The 19857-nt window shown below is 34.1% G+C and overlaps 1 protein-coding gene across 4 annotated transcripts in view; it reads left to right on the top strand.

Annotated features, from left to right (window-relative positions):
• Positions 1-19857, top strand: part of STS (steroid sulfatase) — a 180137-nt gene that overhangs the window by 137351 nt on the left and 22929 nt on the right. For all 4 annotated transcript variants that reach the window (XM_007500950.3, XM_056807753.1, XM_056807754.1 and 1 more), the window contains exons 8-9: positions 2666-2825; positions 13525-13646. In XM_007500950.3, coding sequence (XP_007501012.1) covers positions 2666-2825; positions 13525-13646 — 282 coding nt within the window. The remainder of the gene's footprint in view (positions 1-2665; positions 2826-13524; positions 13647-19857) is intronic.

A 19857-nucleotide genomic window follows, 5' to 3' on the forward strand; every position in this document is an offset into this window, starting at 1 on the left:
TTTATTTTAATTAATATGTGAAACTTACAAGAAAGTCCTGCCCTTCTATAGTAGTGGGGTACTTTAGTGACCCAGACTCTCTAATCCCTATTTCAGATAGAGGCTCAATAATGGACTGTGTCTGTTATCTGAACACTAGGTTGTTGTTGTTTAGTTGTTTTTTAGTTGTGCCTGACTTTTGGGGAACCCGTTTGGGGTTTTCTTGGCAAAGATACTGGAATGGTTTGTCATTTTTCTTCTCCAGCTGATGGTACAGATGAGGAAATAGAGACAAACAAGGTTAAATGACTTGTCCAGGGTCATACAATTGCTAAGTATCTGCAGTCAGATTTGAAATAAAAAAGATGAGTCTTCCTGACTCCAGGACCAGTTTTCTATCTCCCATACCACCTAGCTGTCCCCGCACACCATTCTAGCTAAATTCAAAATAGATTCAATAATCTAGACAGTTAATCACTTGCAGATAAATCTTTTTAGTCTCAGTAATTTCTGAAAATGCTAACTGAAACATAGGAAGATTATGACCTCTGTCAAGAGGAAACTTGAAGAAGAGAACAAGAAGAGAACAATGAAATAAAATCTCTTGAAATACTGAAATAAATAAGCAAAGGGAATTATGGAGGCAGGAAAGATATATGTTTTTAATGTGTCAATATTCTGGCCTTTCTTCCAATTTTATATGACTCACCTTTCCTTAGCCATATTGGGACCAAGAAAATGTGTCAAACACATGATGAGAATATTCCTTATAGCACTGAGAGATCACTCTGTAAATGTAACACTTTTGATTTAAAATTGCTAAGCCACAAACTAAAAAATCTGCCCTAGTAGAAAGTCAACCAAACTGGAAGTCATGAATTGCAAATCTTCAAGTTCTTCTTATGAAAACTTATATCAATTCTAGCAAGTGATCTAAAATTTCTATTTCTCAGATTTTATACCTGTGCAGGTGTAATACACTTGTCACCTAATTACCTAAAGGTGCTATTGAGAATATTGTGATCAAGTAGGAAGAAAGAACATTTTTAGCTTCTGAAAGGAGTCTGTATAAATACAAGGTATTACAAACCTTTGAAGGTTTTTTTTTCCCCACTTTTAGCCTGGAAACCTGTTCATGCAATACAGATCAGTGTATCGATTTTTAATATCTTCTGAATGAAAGGAAACCAATACAAAACAAAAGATTTTATCAAACCAAGTGTTCAAGAAATGGAGAAATTTTTCAGGGTGCCTATAATTTTTATCTTTAGAAATTTTCATAAGTTAAAGGACTTTAATATTCTCAATTTTGCTGCTATAAACCACTGGAGATTTTCTCCCTTAAACTGTTTTTCCTAGTGCCTATTTATGTTTATAATATGTACTTCAAAGTGACAAACTTATTTTACAAACTATTATAATTTAGATTTTTCATGAGACTCCCTTTTTTTCTACCAATACTTCCTTCTCTTACGCTTTTATATTAATATTTGTTCTTGAATTGTTCAGTTGTGTCTAGACTCTTTGTGACCTCCAAGGGCCATATTGTTCATGGACTTTTTTTGGGGAAAGACACTTGCCATTTCCTCTTCCAGTGGATTAAAGCAAAGAGTAGTTAAGTGACTCACTCAGGGTCACATATCTAGATTGTGCCTGAAGTCAGACTTGAACTTAGATCTTCCTGACTCCAGTCCCATCGCTCCATCCACTGTTCCATCCAGTTGTGCACTTTAAAATAGGAATATTATATCTCTGGTGGTGCAGATCATTTAAAAGATGACTAGAATTGTATTCTGTACAATATCCTGGGGACAGATAAAAACATATTGGGGGAAAGAGATTTGTTCTTTCATTGGTGCCTGGTTAACATGGTTTAAAAACCACCATTTTCTTTCATCTCTCCTCTTTACTTCAGTAGGACTTTACTAATTCCTCTCATTTAGTGTTCAGTGTGTACCTCCTTTTATTTCTACTTCTATATAAAATCTTACTTATCAGTTACATCAACGGCTCTGGTTCCCAAAGCCTTCTTACACTTGTTTATTGTATATCACAAATACAGGCAAATTATCATATAGTCTCACATCCTACGATTATTATTTTCTACCTTTGTCTCATATCTCATAAATGAGAGATCAAGTGGTATAGTAAATAGAGAGCCTGCCTTGAAGTCATGAAATCCTAGATTCAGTTTCTACCTCTGATAGATGCAAATATATAAGCCCGAGCCCATGGACAAGTGACTTACCTTTTAGCATCCTTGGGTAGTTCTCTACGGTGATTAATTACAGATTGTTGATCTAGGTTGATGGAGGGAGTGTTCACACCTGAACTTCCTTGCATTCCTGATATCACAGATGCAGACAAAGGAAAATTACTCTAGAAGTCCTTTGTGACAAATGGCAATAAGAGCAAAAACAATTTAAGACAAAAAAGTTACCTCCCCTTCCCCAAGTCTTTTGTGAGCAGGGAACATTTTTTATATTTCTCTTCATCTATGCTAACCTCTTGGAACATATTTGTGAATCTAATTAACATCGCAAGAATATTTTTAAAAAGTTCTCTATCATACATTCTCTATCTTCTGTCACACATGCAATCACAAAACACACAATATGAACTTTATCGAGTATTTTGCAAGAGCTTCTGACATTTCTCTCCTGCTCTTTATCCTTTTCTTATTTAGGGGGAAAAGCTAATAATTGGGAAGGAGGGATCCGGGTTCCAGGACTTCTTCGCTGGCCTGGAGTGCTACAGCCTGGAACAGTGATTGATGAACCAACTAGTAACATGGATTTGTTCCCCACCATTGTCAAACTTGCAGGAGCAGCATTGCCTGAGGACAGGTACTATATTTCCATGATATTCATTTATAATCTAATGATTATTCAAGTTCTTTTTTTTTTAAACCCTTACCTTCATTCTTGGAATCAATACTGTGTATTGGCTCCAAGGCAGAAGGGTGGTAAGGGCTAGGCAATGGGGGTCAAGTGAATTGGTCAGGGTCACACAACTGGGAAGTGTCTGAGGCCAGATTTGAACCTGAGACCTCCCATCTCTAGGCCTGGCTCTCAATCCACAGAGCTACCCAGCTGCCCCCGATTATTCAAGTTCTAGAGGGATTTAGGCAAGATTTATCATCTGTGGCTATTTCTCCACTAAAGAAACTCTCTATTAAACTAAAGAAAGTCCACTAAGGAAAAAAATAAAAGGTTATTAGGCAATCTAATTACACATCTAAAAGACCTTCCTATCGTCATGTTCTGTGAGCTTCCAAGTACAACAGAGCTTTAAAGGTTTTTAGAAGCATGTTCAAATTTGCCTCACTTGACTATATATATTTGTGATGATGATGAGGAAACAAAAAAATAAATGCTTGTTAATGGAAAAATATAATGAAATTAATTTTTAAAATAATCAGGAAAAAAGGTCTGTAACTTGATTTCACTTGTAAGTCATTCTCATTGTTGATACACTATACTGTACTTACTCTAGCTTTACAGTGGACTAAAAAAAATCACTTTAGCCATGAGCCTGTTGCAAAAGGTTAATTTCTCCTTCTTTGGACAAATAATTTTTGTGTGTGTGTGTTATCCTATGTTATGAAATATATAATGGGCAAAGCAAAATTAAGGATTAAAAGAGGAGGAAGAAAGAGAACGGGGTGAGGGAGAAAGAGTATAAAGAGAGGAGATGATGGATAGAGGAACTCAGAGAAGAAGAAGGATGAAGGAAGGAAATAAGGAAGGAAGGAGAGAAGACGAAAGAAGGAAGAAAGAATAAGTAAGGAAGGAACTAATTAATTGACTTTGACCCTTGGATCTTCCCATCCTCCCAACCTGAGACCTTCTCTGGTCTACTATTCAATTAGTGGATAGCAGTCTTGGATCTGTCTGTTCTCAGACCTTTTTCATCCAACACCACTGATTTTTGTCCCATTCTCCAAGAACTCCCAGCAGTAGCAACAAGGGAGGCATCTGGCACAACAGTTAAAGCCCCTATTTACCAGCATGTCTTCATTTAGCAAGTCCTAAACTAAATGTCTGTCTCTTAAATTTAAATACAACTTTATATGACACTGCCAATGGTTTCTTCTTAAGTGTTATTACTATTCTGGGGAGTTTTATTTGAAGTACACTGATTAATTGTTTTCATTAGTTTGGTTGCAGGCCAGGCTAATGTCAAGTAGGCTTCCACAAATCTTGCTTAAATTCATCCTCTAGCATTTAAAACAGAAAAGGGGAAAAAAACTTCAAAAAATAACAACTCAAGAGATCGGTTCAAAGATATGCTTTATCACCTCTCAAAATTGATCTTTTTCAAGCTCTACACCTCAGTGGCTTTTCTCAAAAAATAGGAAATGTGTCCATAACAGTTACTTACTTTTACCTCTCATGTAATCACACCAGGAAGAAAAACATGAGTTTTTTTTAAGTACCTGTCTCTTTTTCCTAACAATCTACTATTCAATTAGTGCTTCAAAGAAGAGATAAACTGGAATCCTCTCAATATTTCACTAATTACTTTAAAAAAAAATATGACATAGGATTATAATTATTTTCACTTTCTAGCTCTTGATTCTTGGAATTATTCTCTTAGTTTCTTATTCACATATAAAACAGAAAAAATCAGACCTTTCCCAAGAATATCAGACTTCCAAAGTTTTTTTTATATTGAATATTAACTGGCTAGTTTTATTAGTCATTTATGGGAGGCCATTTTATATCTACTATTCTGAAAAGACTTCTCCACCCACCCAAATTCCCCTTGAGCATTTCAAATGCAAGATGTCCATAATAGTTTATCTGATTCCACCACAGCACTCCAAACCTTCCTTTATTCTAACATTTATTTTAGGTATCACCATTCATCTCCAACACTTGCAACCTTGCTTATGTCTTTGACTTTTCCCCTCTTGCCTCATATCTAAGCAGTCACAAGACCAGTTTGATCTCTAAAATGTCTCTATTATCTAGCCTCTTCTCTTTATTTCTACTACTACTAATCTAATAAAGGGCCTTATTACTGCTCATCTGGATTATTGCAATAGTTTCCTATCATTTTCTTGTGTTAATTTTTATCTTTTCCAACTTATCATTTGTACCACTGCCAGATTAATAATAAAAATAATGTGGGCTCCTTGAGGACAAGAACTGCATTTGCCATTCTTTTTATCCTCAGTGCTTACTTATCACAGTGCCCGGAACATATTAGCACATAATAAATGCTTGCTTTCTTAACAAATCACCAACATTTATATAGTGCTTTAAGTTTAAAAAGTGATTTATATATGTTACCTCATTCAACCCTCACAAAGTCCCTATGGTGTTAGAACTATTTTAGTTCCCATTTTTATAGGTGAGAAACTGAGACTCAGACGTGTTGAGAGTCACACAAACTAGTAACTGTCTGAATCATATTCAAACCCAAGTTCTCCTGCTCCCAAGACCAGCACTCTATCCACTTTGCAATTTACTATATATATATATTTTTTTACTATATGCAATTTTTCATATGCATAGCTCCAGTCATTCCCAAGAGGCTCAGAAATCTTCAGTGGTTTCTAACAATATAAAGTAAAATTTAAATCCCATTGCTTGGCATTTAAGACATCACAATTTGGCACCACCCAGGCTAATTTTATATTATTACTTACTAGGTACAATAATTGTAGTCTTTCCATTTCCACCTTTTGTCCTGATATAAACAGTATTTTCTATTTTTATGTCTTTATTCATGCCATTCCTTATGCCTGGAATTTACTTCCTCTTTCTCTTTATCTGATGAATTATTAATACACCCCTCAAGAACTAACCCAGGTGGCATATTTTCTTACATGAAGCCTTCTACAATTGTTTAATCAGTTACCACTTTCCTCCATTTATATCATTCACCATAACACTTTGGCTTGGAAATCTGACATATTTATTGTGTAATATTGTCTGTCAGCCATTATCTATGTTTCTGTCATTTCTCAATTAGATTAAGGCAGAGACCATTTCTTGTCTAAGCTATCTACAGAACATTAACACAATGTTTTGTGAAAAGCCAACAAAAATTAAAAAAAAATTTTTTAATTAATAGAACTTATCCATAGGTGTGTCCTCTCTGTCCCCGTCCCCCCCCTCCCCCCGCATCCCAGAAGGTACCATCTTGTACACACATGTGTTCATACAAATTATAACTTTCACATTTCCACTTTTCAGTTTACTCTCTGGAGGTAACATTCACAATTTAAAGTAGCCTGCTCATCATTTCATTTGGCACAGTGTAGTATTTCATCACGATCATATGTCACAATTTGTTTAGTCCTTCAATTGATGGACATTCCCTCAATTTCTAGTTCTTTGCCACCATAAAAAGGGCTGCTATAAATATTTTGGATATATACATTTACAGTTTTATAAGTCCCTATTTATAATTCCAAATTATTCTCCAAAATGATTGGATCAGTTTACAGCTCCACCAGCCATATATTAGTGTCCGCATTTTTCATAACCTCTCCAACACTTGTCATTTTGCCCTTTTGTCATTGTAGTCTATCTAATGAATGTGAAATGCTATCTCAGTGTTGTATTGGCTTGCATTTTCTAATCAGAAGTGATTTAAAGCATTTTTCATACACCTATATATGGCTTTGATTTCTTCATCTGAAGATTGTCTGTTCATATCTTTTGCCCATTTATCAAATGGGAGATGGCTCTCATTCTGTTTTAGATATGAGACTTGTCTCCCAGAGGCTGTCTAAATTTCTCCCTCTCCCCAGTTTTCTGCTTTCCTTCTAATCTTAGCAACATTTTTTTTTGTACAAAAGTTTTCAATTTACTGTATTCAAAATTAAACATTTTATATTTCACAATGCTCTCCATCTCTTGTTCACTCATAAAATTCCTCTGCTGCCCATAAATCTGCTTAATATGATCCTTATTTTTCTAACAATAAATATTTCTTTAATGCAGTTGAAATAATACTATAAATAATAGCTAAAAACAGTAATATAATTTCCAGATACTGAACTTGTATAAATAGCACTTACCTAGGTAGAAAATCATTGGGACTTTCCTTTACTAATTAAGTTGCTCTTATAGGTGTCTTCCTAGATGTAAAGAAATCTGAGAATTGCTTTCAATCAGATTCTCTTATTATACAACAACCTTTTTTTGCTTTCAAAGTAAATAAACATTTTTTTCTCTAGGCAATACTTTCTTTCCCAATCAAAGGTTCATTGGAGATGAGAATATCTCATATAGTCATAGTTTCCTCATACATAAGAAAGATTGCTTGTACATACTTAGAATACCACATCCTGTCATGGGATTTTCTTAACTTGCTATGAAAGAAGTCACTTAATATGAACCTGTAGTGTGCTTTTATCAAAATTCTCTTTGTGAATGGCAATTTCATTTGTAAACTTAAATAGTTTACTTTCATTTAGTTGTATGTATTTTCTCAAATGAATTTTGACTGCCCATCACCTCAGGCAGTGGCTCAAAAATTATTCCTCCTGTCCTTGGAAACAAATGAATTTTGGATGCAAGTTAAGGGCAAGCTTCAATGATACAAGACATGCTTTAGCAAAAGAGAGTTATTAAAAATAGTAGAGTTATTTTGGAAATCTTTTGCCAGGGAGTTAGCAGTGAGCAAGTCATCTGGGCATCCTAAAACATTATTACTACTCTAAGAATTTTACATTAACCATTTCAAAACTGGTGGAAAATGGCTTTCTTTGAGCGTGTGCCTACTCTTACATGACAAAATAATGCATTTTGTTCTCTCATTTCTGTTGTTGAAATCTGACAGTAATACCCATCATGCTCAAAGTCACAGGGATTGCAAAGTTGGTGCATAGTACATAGATGCTCCTTTGAGTATAGATGAGGTTCATGAATCCAAATCTTTTTTAAGGCAGTTGAGAAGTGTATACAATTTAAGCTAGTCTCAGTAACCAAGTTTTAAATACGTAATACTGTGAATCCTACTCCTTTAGATTAGAGAAGAATGCCATTCAGCTCCCCAATCAATAGTCCCTTATTAACTTAGAGAGAAGAAATATATTATTTGTGTTCATGGTTCATATAGCTATGTGAACTTGAGGTGAATCATTTCACTTCTAAGGGGTCTATTTTCAAAATCTTTTAAATGAGATTATCTATGACTATTTTCCTTATATAACTATTACCTATTTTCTATTAAACATACATTATACATAAGGACAACCAGAAAGACATTTTGGGGAAGCTTTCTAAAACTAGTTTTAACTAAATATTCAGATCAGCTCCATGGCATATAGTTTGACCTTACATTACATAACTATGAAGCCATATATAATTGTTAATAATAAGAGCAAGCTGCCAAGGAAAGACTAATTTCTAAATAATTTTGCTTTTCCAAATAAAAAAAAAAATTCAAAGTGGTTCAATTTCTGAAAACAAATGGGAGAAATCAGCCTTTAAGTCATTTATGTTATGACCATAGCATAAGCCTTTTCATTGAAATGAGTTGTGTGGCATATAGTATAAGTTATAGAATTTCATTAGATTGCCCTAATCGGAATTTTAAAAGAAACAAGATTTGAGACAATCTATTATTATGTACTTACTGTTTTCCAAATATTGTGCAATGCACAGATTGAGTATGGTATTCCTTGGAAAAAAAAGATTCAATTTCATATATAGAATAACAGTTTTAATGGAATCATGCTTCCTGTTCTTTTTTTTTTAATTTTATAGTATTTTATTTGATCATTTCCATGCATTTTTCATTAAAGACAAAGATCATTTTCTTTTCCTCCCTCCCACCCCCCGTGGCCGACGCGTGATTCCACTGGTATCATATGTGTTCTTGACTTGAACCCATTGCCATGTTGTTAGTATTTGCATCAGAGTGTTCGCTCAGAGTCTTTCCTCTGTCATGTCCCCTCAGCCATTGTAGTCAGGCAGTTCATGCTTCCTGTTCTATGAAAATCATATTCTACTTCCATGGTAATAATGGCAATTCTGGATGCAAACTTGTTTGAGGAGCTAAGTGTTGTGTGAGTGTAGCCACCATTGAAAAAGTTTAGCTAAATCAGTTTGCTTTCCATTTTTCATGGCAGAAATGAGCTCTACTTTGAAAGACCAATATTTCTGCAGTGCTGTTGTAAAGTGGTTCATCATGGCAGTTGATTTATTGAGTGCTTCTAGGAAAGGACATGTTAGGTACAGGATATAAAAAATGAGATTCATCTTTGCATTTGAAGCTAAAAATGATTGCAAATGAAGATGTCCTGTTCTTAAGGATGAAAAAAAATCTAGTCCTTTTGCTTCTTAATAATCAAAAAGTCTGTAAGTCTTGAAGGTTTTTTTGTGGGAGGAATGAAGCAGAAAAATTTAGTTAAGATTAGTTTCCTGTTATTGTCATCAGTGTGTGTGTGTGTGTGTATATATGTGTGTATGTGTGTAAATACACACACATACACACATATAGGCAGAAGACAAAAAGTAGCTTCTCAAAAAGATAAAATTAATCATTGTCAGCTGGCATATCAAGTACCATCACCTCATCATCTGGATTTCAGGATAGATGCTTTCTCCACTGGAAGGTGATAACAATGTGGGCTTTCAAGATCTTCTCATCCCTCTCACCTCCCCTGCCAGCTATGTTAGCAGTGAGAGCCATGGTAACCCATCTCCTACATGACTCCTAGTATCCATTCCCACTTACCTCTCCTTCCTTCCCTTTCTTTCTTTCTTTCTGTCCAATTCAAAATGTCACATCATTATGTCTTGAATCCTTTTTGGGGAGGATTTGAAAAGAACTAAAGACAGTAACTACTGTTTTAGAATATAAATTGTGTTTCAGAATAGATGCTGTTTTTTGAATAGAACTGTCTCTTCCATGTTTCTCATTCTAGCTGTTATACTTAACAAGAAAATGGGATTGGGAATTGGGCCAAGTTTATCTTTTGTTCTTATTTTTAACTTATGATAATAGAAAATTTTCAGTCCGTAGGCTTTTAGAGAGCTCATGATTAATAATAAGGGCCAAGACCAGAGAAGAGCTAAGCAACAAGACTATAATTACATTAAGGGGTATTAATGACACTGAAACAAACCACATATAGCTCAGAAGTTGCAACATTACTCAAACATTCTTATGTGCTTTATAATCTTGTATGTAAATGTATACCATAGCTTTGCTATGTTTTTCAATTTTTCCATGCCTTGTAATAGAAAATGATTGAGGTATGCTGCTCTTTATTTAGAATAAAAAAATATGGAAGCTAAAACTATTAACTTTTAAAGAGCTATTTGACCTTGAATTCAATTGCATTGTTCTGATTATAAATATTTTTATTTTTGTTTTGTCAGCAACTTAGCACAGTTCTCCGAACATAAAGAATGCTTGATAAATGCATGTTGAATTTTAATCCACTTTTAAAAATAAGCATAGATTCATAATTTAAGTTTTTTTTCTTTAAAAACTCTATTAATTCTTTATTGATAGAGATTTTTGACTTTCCAGTTTATTTTGTGGCCTACCTTCTTCCTCTACTTGGGGCAATTTCCAGTCCTATTAAGATGTTTCTAAGTAAAGAATACTGTTATCTAGGAAATTGTAAATAAATGATATATAATTCTAGTCAGGGCATTTGAATTTTGTTACAACTAGGAAGTATTCAGAAAGTGCTAAGCCCATGTTATGTTTTGGCATTTATACATACATACATACATTTATAAATCTCCATCTAACTGTCTAAACCTGATTGGATTGTTTTCACTAGCCATAGTAACACTTCTGTGGAAATAGAACTGATAGATGAAAAAAAAAGTATTTTAAAGGAAAAAGTATAAAATACGGTTTTCTTGAATTATGCAAAAAATCAAGAGAAATAAGCCATTAAGAGTTTGAGAGAATTATACCAGTTTTCAGCATTTTGTTGCTTTACAAATTAAATTCAACAAATAGTTGTGCATATAATTTTTGAAGAGTTAGCAAAAGATCTCCCTTCTTCTATAATTACCAGAATTCTTTGCTAGACTTCCTAATAAAACCACTCCCCAGGTTTTGGTTTTTTCTAGCATAACTAATATTGTAACCTTGGGGAAGCTATTATGTGTTGAATATAGAGGGCTAAAATATACATTGATTGCTTTGGAAACATTTTAGCTGAAAATTACCAATCTAAAAATATAGCTTCTTTCCCCTGAGACAGTAGCTCTAATCTAGAATTCCAAACTACCCAATCATATATCGAACATAAAAAAAAAAGAAATATGTAGCTGCCCTGAATGACCTTTGGAAAACCTCACCAAAGACCCACAAAAGCCTCTAGGTTCCTATGGAGATAGATCTCCAACTTTCAAAGAGCTATCTTAGAGTTCCAAGGACAAAGTGAGATCCTACTGTGTTTTTTTAATTGAGGTTTTATTTATCCATTCTTCTTCCCTTCTTCATAGCCTGGGAAAAGTCACACTGTCAATGTCCATGTTCAAATCAAACCCCTATCAATTTCTGACTAAGCTTTTACAGTTCATCAAGAGTCTCCTTACTGCCAAGGTCAAGTTTTTCTGCCATTTTATTTATTCACCCCATGGGAAAACTAGGCATGATTTTCCCATTATCTTTCCTACTTCTGCTCCCTTCCCTGAAACCTCTTGTTGCTCTCCAGTTCCCATCAGCTCTATAGGTTATGAGCCTTTTGGAGTATACTGTAAACCTTTCAAAGAGCAGGAATTGGATGATTATCGGGAAACCCTTCCCCATTATTACGGAAAGACTCTTTTATAATTTAGTCAGATTGACACTGTGCTGTGTCATGTGCTAGTTATACAAAGATAAAATTAAAAACATTTTAAATTGGAAAGTATTGCAACTGAGAATAGGGTAAGTAGTCCTTAGAAAGATATAAAGTTGAGGGCAGCTAGGTAACTCAATGATTTGAGAACCATGCCTAGAAATAGGAGGTCCTGAGTTCAAATTTGACGTTAGGCACTTTCTAACTTTGTGGCTCTGCAAGTGACTTAATTCTCATTGCCTAGCCCTTATTACTCTTCTGACTTGGAACCAATACACAATAGTAGACAGAAAGTTAAGGTTTTCCAAAAAAAAGAAAATGACTTAATATTTTAACTTCCAGATATTTGGATTCTGAGTAAAGAACATCATGTCTCCCACATTTCTTGTTAAGATCTAATCAGTACAATTAGAATTTTTTTCTTCCCTTCTTCTTCCTTAAGAAGGCAAGCAATTTGATATAGATTATACAGAAGCAGTCATGCAAAATATTGCCATATTAACTATAGCACAAAAGAAAATGCAGACCAAAAAACAAGGGTAATAGAGTAAAAAAAAACATTTGTCAATTTGCTTTCAGCCCCCTTAGTTCTTTCTCTGAAAGTAGATAGGAATTTTCTTTTTAAGTGCTTCAGAATTGTTTTGGGTCATTATATTGCTGAGAATACTTAAGGCATTCATAGTTGATTGTCATATGATTTGATGTCACTGTGTATAATGTTCTCTTGGTTCTGCTCATTTCACTTTGCTTAAGTTCATGTAAGCTTTCCCAGGTTTTTCTGAAGTCATTCTTCTCATCATTTCTTAGAGCACAGTAGTATGCCATCACAATCACATATCACAACTTTTTTAGGCATCTCCCAATTGATGGGTGTTTCCTCAATTTCAAATTCTTTGTAACCACAAAAAGAGTTGTTATAAATATTTTTTGGTACATATGAATCCTTTTATTTTTTCTACGATATCTTTGGAATATAGATCTAGTAGTAATACTGCTGGGTCAAAGGATGTACAATTTTATCGCCCTTTGGTCATTGTTCCAAATTGCTCTCCGGAATGTTTGGATCAGTACACAAATCCAGCAACAATATTTTAGTGTCCCTATTTTTCCATATCCTCTCCAACTTTTGTCATTTTATTTTTCTGTCATATTAGTCAATTTTAATGATATGAGGTACTACCTCAGAATTTTTTAAAAGACACTTAAAAATCAGTAGTGATTTAGAACATTTTTTTCAAATAACTAATAGGTAACTTTGATATCTTTTTCTGAAAAATGCTTATTCATATCTTTTGACTATTTATCAACTGGGGTAATATAAGAGTTCTCAATCTGGTATCCATGGACCTTTCTATTTCTACTCTCAAGAGATACATAAATAAGATTTTAGGGGATACCTGAATTTTAATGGGAAAAAAATACATCTTTATTTGAATATAATTGTTTTTGTTTACATTTTATTTTATGGTGTTAAAAATATTCTGAGAAGAGCTACATAGGAAGGGTTAAGTCCTGATCTAGTAGGAGGGATAATGCAAGTACAAAAACAACTGTAATGTAAGACAGAATATAAAGTTTAACATGGAATTGTGGTGGGATGAAGATTTTATCATTTACTAGTTCCATGCAATTATTTAGCTTTTTTGTCTTCTAATGAAGGGTGAATCTCTAGCTGGCAGTTCTCTTCAAACTGCACACCCTGCCCCCCTGCCCCCAACCCCACAAAAGTGGCTTTTCTCTCACAGACATTTTATTGCTTTATTATTTAGAGTTATTGATGGACGTGATCTGATGCCCTTGCTTCAAGGAAAAATCCTCCAATCTGAGCATGAATTTCTTTTCCATTACTGTAATGCATATTTAAATGCAGTGCGCTGGCATCCGAGAAACAGTAAGTAAACTGACCTTTTAATACTTCCAATATTTCACACAATTTATAGCACTGTGAAAGGATTTTTTTAAAAGAAAAATATAGCTATGGCCTGTTGTATGCCAAGTAGAAGACTAAATATTGTGAATGTCTGTAGCTTTCTTCTGCTTTTTGCTCCTAATTGTACCCTTGTTCAAATAGTCAATTTACTGAATGCCATTAGTCTAATGCTGTGCAATAACAATTTGCATCAAAAAAGCATCAATGCCCACATAAGTTTTCCTGTTTTATTTGTTTGGATCAAAGTTCAAATGGTATAATGTTCTCATAAAGTTCAAATTAGGTGCTACCTGATTTATGAGTTTTCTAAGTAATGGGATCTTATGGAATATCTAATTTGATTTTATTTCACCAGCTTTACAATTTACTTCTGAAAATAGCTCCATGTAAAAAAACCAATGTGTCAATAAGCCTATTTGAATTATCAAAACTTCACACATGTTGCCATACATTTATGTGCATTTTTAATATTGTTTTTAAACTGAGAAATAGAACAAATTAAACTGGAAACTATTGAGAAAACTCTTGTGACCCTGGGAACTTGTCCACTTTCTAACCATAGGTCTCATTTCCTAGTTTTTTTTTTATCACATATTATTTTTAGATATTACTTAAAGGTATTAATCAAAGATTTACAACTGGAAGAATTCTGAGAAGCTTGCTTCAGTATTCTTATTTTGCAAATGAGGAAACTGAGGCCTCATGAAGTTAGGCAACTTGGACTAAAGTGGCACAGATAGTATGAATCAGTTGAGAATTTGAACCCAGAGCTTTTGACTGTAGGGCCAATGTTCTTTCTATTACACTGTATTAGAACAAAGATTTGTCTTTTTTTTCTAAAGCATTGTAATGTTTATTTAAGACTTTGCAAGTGCAAGTCTCAGTTTCCTAAGGAAATGTGATTCATGTTGATGCTAATTTTCAGGTTCTTTTTTTCTTACAACCTTGCTACATGGTTAATTTAGCCCTCCTAATTCGAAGAATTTCTTCCCTCCTTAATTCTTTCTTCATATGTGGGCAGGAAGATGATAACAACCTTTATCCCAGCCATAATAATTAGACCAGGTTTACACCCTAACATTTTCTATTTAAATCTGTGCATTTTACTTGCAATTAGCTCTTTACAAAACTCCAACAATTTCACTAAGTCCATGTGGAATTTTAAGATTCAGAATTTAAATTCCTTCAGATCAGATTTTTTTTTCCACTATCTCTAGTGCCTAACCTCAATATTTGGCCTATAATATAGAGATTAAAAATACTGCTTTTTTTGACTGTTTCTGCCCATGTCTCTAATGCTTATTTCTAACTATATCTCACTTCTCTTTTAGATTTTATTTGCTATAATAAATGGGAATTCTACTTTTTTCAGTTGTAGGAGACCAGGATACAGTCCAGAACACTATAGAGGAGTTCAGAAAGCACAATTTCTTTACCTTCTCTATGTATAAAAAAAATTGCTTGTCATTTGTTAAGCCTTTTGTAACACTGTGTTTAAGTCAGCTAGGTAGAACAGCCTATTAAATATCAAACTGAAGTCAAGAAAACTTAAGTTCCTACCTCAGAAACCTCCTAGTAATATGATCTGGGGCTAAATTAAATCACACAACCTCAGTTTCTTCATCTGTAAAATGGGGATATAATAGCATCTACCTTCCAGAGTTGTAAGGATTAAATAAGACAACACATATAAAGCATTTTGCCAACCTCAAAGTGTAAATGCTAGCTATTATAATATTGAAACCCCTCATAGAAAACATAGAACAGACTGAATTGGGAGTGTAAGAGGAAGATGTTATATGAAGAAGAGTAAAGTATAAAAGATAGGAAGAGACCAGTAATAAGAGAAAAAGTAGAGAACCATTGGCCAGAAAGTTAGCTCCTAGATACCGTATGTTCTACACTAAGTAACATTCTATCACAACTCATTGTTTATTGTCTTCTACTTTAGCCAACAACCAGTGTTCACATGTTTTACTTCTTTAACAGTTTCCACTCATGAATTGAGTATCCAAAGACTAAGCATACTTTCAAAATTTTAATTGAAAATCAGCAATGACCTTCCATAGATTTAGTAAAATTTTTTCCTACTAGGATATAATTTACTGCTCCCCATTTGTTGAACATTGCTAGAAAGAAAATGTTTCCTTTAACCCAGTGGGGTTTTTGCAAGACTAGCTTTAGGCAGAAAAAAATTCTGTACTGATCACTAAAACCTTTTCCAAGGTCTTAAGGATGTTGAAGGTTGCCACTCAAACCTGCTTATCATTTCTTAAAAGGGAGTGATTTAGAATGAGGATATTGAAAATGTGCAGAAAAAAAGAATTAATTGGTTCTTTCTTCACAATAAATACTATAAAATCCCAAAGCTGGGAGTGTTTTAAGATATAATAATCATTTGTCTTCATTAGTTCATGGCTTACGTGTTCAGATTTTGGCACCATAAAAATTAATCTTTTAAAAAGAAAATAAAATATAAAGTTAACTGTGCCTTCATGGGTTCTGAGAAAAAGACCTATCCTTAGCTTGTGTATCTGTATATCTCAGAAAATGGAATACCTCCAATATAACTGTGAACCGATTTTTCCCCCCAACTAGTTAAATATGAAAAGGCTTTAGAAAGTTTGATATGGTTTTAGAATGGGGAACTTTACTTTCATAAATATGGAAAATATGAGTTCAATAATGTGGATTTAAATTTTAAATTTTATTGTCATCCAAATCCATACTATTAAAAACATATAGCAATAATAGCCTTTGGAGAGAAAACAGATATTTGATTTTCTGACTTTGCTGTAGTCAAAAATGTGTTTTTTTTATAGCCCTTTGGGCATAGTTCCAAATTACCCTCCAGAATGGTTGGATCAATTCACAACTCCAGGAATGCATTAATGTCCCAACAGTTGCCACATCCCCTCCAGTATTCATTACTTTCCTTTGCTGTCCTGTTAGCCAATCTGCTAGGTGTGAGGTGATACCTCAGAGTTGTTTTGATTTGCATTTCTCTGATTATAAGAGATTTATAACACTTTTTCATGTGCTTATTAATAGTTTTGATTTCTTTAACTGAAAACTGCCTCTTCATATCCCTTGGCCATTTATCAATTGGAGAATGGCTTGATTTTTTGTACAATTGGTTTAGCTCTTTATAAATTTGAGTAATTAGACCTTTGTCAGAGGTTTTTGTATTGAAGATTGTTTCCCAGTTTGTTGCTTCCCTTCTAATTTTGGATGCATTCGCTTTATTTGTACAAAAATTTTTTAATTTGCTGTAATCAAAATTATTGATTTTACATTTTGTGATTTTTTTCTAGCTCTTGCTTGGTATTAAATCTTTCCTTTCCCGAAGATCTGACAAGTATACTATTCTGTGTTCACCTAATTTGCTTATAGTTTCCTTCTTTATATTCAGGTCATTCACCCATTCTGAGTTTATCTTGGTGTAGGGTGTGAGTTGTTGATCCAAACCTAGCTATTTTGTATTCTAAGTAGTATTGAACCTAGGTTTTTCTGATTCCAAGGCAAGCCTTCTATCCTCTATGCCATACTGCCATCTATTTGTTGTTTTCTAAAATATTTTAAGTGAATCATCTAGGGAAAAGCACGTGAGCCTCTAATTTCATACATGATAAACTAAAATCTCACTCTGATGCCACATTCAGAAGTGTAAATAAGGAATTTTTAGAGGCTGAAACAAAGACATTTTAAACCTGCAGAAGTGTGTTAGATGATCACACTCACTGATGAAGTGTGATATCACAGTCCAGCTTTATTAGTCATTGTAAATACTTAAAGAAAAAACAGGAGAGGAAGTTTTAGAAACTGCATGAGTAGAAGAAAGGGATTTCTCTAGAATTGGAGGAAGTATTAGAGGATTAGGAAGATTGATGGTAAAAAGGAGAGACTGTAGAATTATAAAGCTGCCCTAAAGTACTGCAAAAAAAAAAAAGCTACTACTTATACTATGCTTAATATAGTGAATCTCCTGGAATATATTAAAACTTCTGGAACTCTCTAACTTGTGGAATGCATTTATACTTACATCCAAAAATAACAAAGAAAGATTAAACAGATATAATATACATGAAGGAACAACAAACTTCTTTGATAATAAGGAAGCAACCCCTGAGTACCCAGAGAGAAGTGTGCACAGTTGAGAAATTCTCTGTGCAAAAGAATCTCTCTGTTTAACTAGTGATGTCTACATTTTTAGAATTAAAACAGAGGAACAAGGAAATAGAAAAAGAAGGCAAATGATAAGAAAGCGAAGGTGAGAGAAGAAGAAAGAGGACAATGTAGGCAGCAAGAGTGGCATCTGAACAGTGGATAGGGAAGGGCCAGTGATGGTGAAACAGAAGTCAGATTATCTCTGCAGTTATGGATGTTGGGGGAATGGGAGAGATATCACAATGCCTCTGAAGACAAAGTACAATGGCAAACTAAGCCATAACTCAAGAGAGTAATTATATCTTGGACAATAGTATTATAAAGCCAAGCACCACAGTGGTGGCAAAGAACAGAGTTGTAACCAGGTTATGCTAAACTTAAAACAACACAACACAAACAAAAAAAGCTATACTCAAATTTGATGTGAAAGGACAAATGTAGAAAATGCTGATGGATCAGTATAGCATCGATTGTTCTGTCCAGTAAAAGGCTATAAGAGGCTCAGAGAGGGTTGCTGTTAAATCCTTTCTGCCTTTTGTATCACCCAAAGCCAAAAAGCACCAACATGATCTACCCCCTCCCAAATTGATGCATGCTTTGTACAATGACAGTTAATGCATGAGTTAGATAAAGACTATTTCCCCTTAATGTTCTTACTGCTTTTTTTTAACCACTCAGAACCAGTCATACCTGAGGGTGACCAAACTATTTTATTGCTAAACATCTGTGGAACTCACCCTGAGGAAACAGACACTGTCTGGAAATAGTGTGTAGAGAGGTCAAAAAGAAAGACCACGTTGTAATGCATTTCTGAGGGAGAGAGAACTTAAAGGTCACAGTAGCTCAGAATTCTATAGCCCTGACAGGAGCCACCATTGCATAGAACAGCATTTTCAGATTCTTTAACTAGCATGAGAGTTGCTATTCCGCATAAATCAGAGGGAGTGCTGGCATGTGGTTCTGTTTCTTTATTATCATGTCTCTCTTATCATGCCTTTCTTCTATTTGAGGAAATGGATTCCTGGGGGAAATTTCCTCCACCAAGGGGCTATGATACATTTTTAAATGGATTTCTGACCACAAATTACATTATAGTTGAACTGAGAAGAGTCAGAAAGAATTAAGCAGAGGTAAGGAGTTCAGAAGAGAAGCAGTTAATAGAAGAAGTTAAAAAACATGCAGACTTGATTTCAGCATAAGTTTTTATACTTCTAGTACATTCTGACCAAGGAGAATAGATCTTCATAGCCCTAACTAAGGAGACTACTAAGCTATTTCACAGTTATTACTACTACTCTACTACTACTACTAACTACCTATCTGTGCTAAGGTTCACTAAGCACTTTAGTCAACAGTCAGCTGATGAATATTTATTAAATTTCCTACAATGTGTCAGGCACTGTCCTAAGTACTGAGGAAACAAAGAAAAATGAAAACAGTCTCTATGGTCAAGGAGATCACAGTTTAATGGGGGTGGGAGGAGACAATATGCAAACAATTATGTACAAGAAAGATATAGGTAAGATATATTGGAAAGAATGAAGAATATGGAAATGGGTTTTGAGTGATAATACATGTATAGCTTGTCTGCTCCAGGAGTGGGAAGGGAAAAGGGGTAGGAGAGAACATGAATCATGTAACCAAGAAAAATATTTTTAAATTAAATTTAAAAAAATGAATTAAGAGAGGGAATTCACTAGCATTAAAGGGGAATCAACAAAGATCTCTTTCAGAAGGTAGAATTTTAGCTGGTACTTAAAGGAAGCCAGGGAAGCCAGGGAAGCCAGGGAAGCCAGGAGACAGAATAAGGAGGGAGAAGATTCCAAGCATAGGAGGAGACAGCCAGTGAAAATGTGTTTCTTTTGTACACTCTGAAAATGCATTCTGCTTATTGAGAGTATACATATTCGTAGGAGATGTGTTAGGAAACTGGTGAGGGAAAAATAATTTAGATTTCCCAAAAGGATAGATTCTTATAACTATAGATGAATGGATTTTGATAGCT

This window comes from Monodelphis domestica, chromosome 8 (genome assembly GCF_027887165.1).
Source record: "Monodelphis domestica isolate mMonDom1 chromosome 8, mMonDom1.pri, whole genome shotgun sequence".
In the NCBI taxonomy this organism is placed as follows: domain Eukaryota; kingdom Metazoa; phylum Chordata; class Mammalia; order Didelphimorphia; family Didelphidae; genus Monodelphis; species Monodelphis domestica.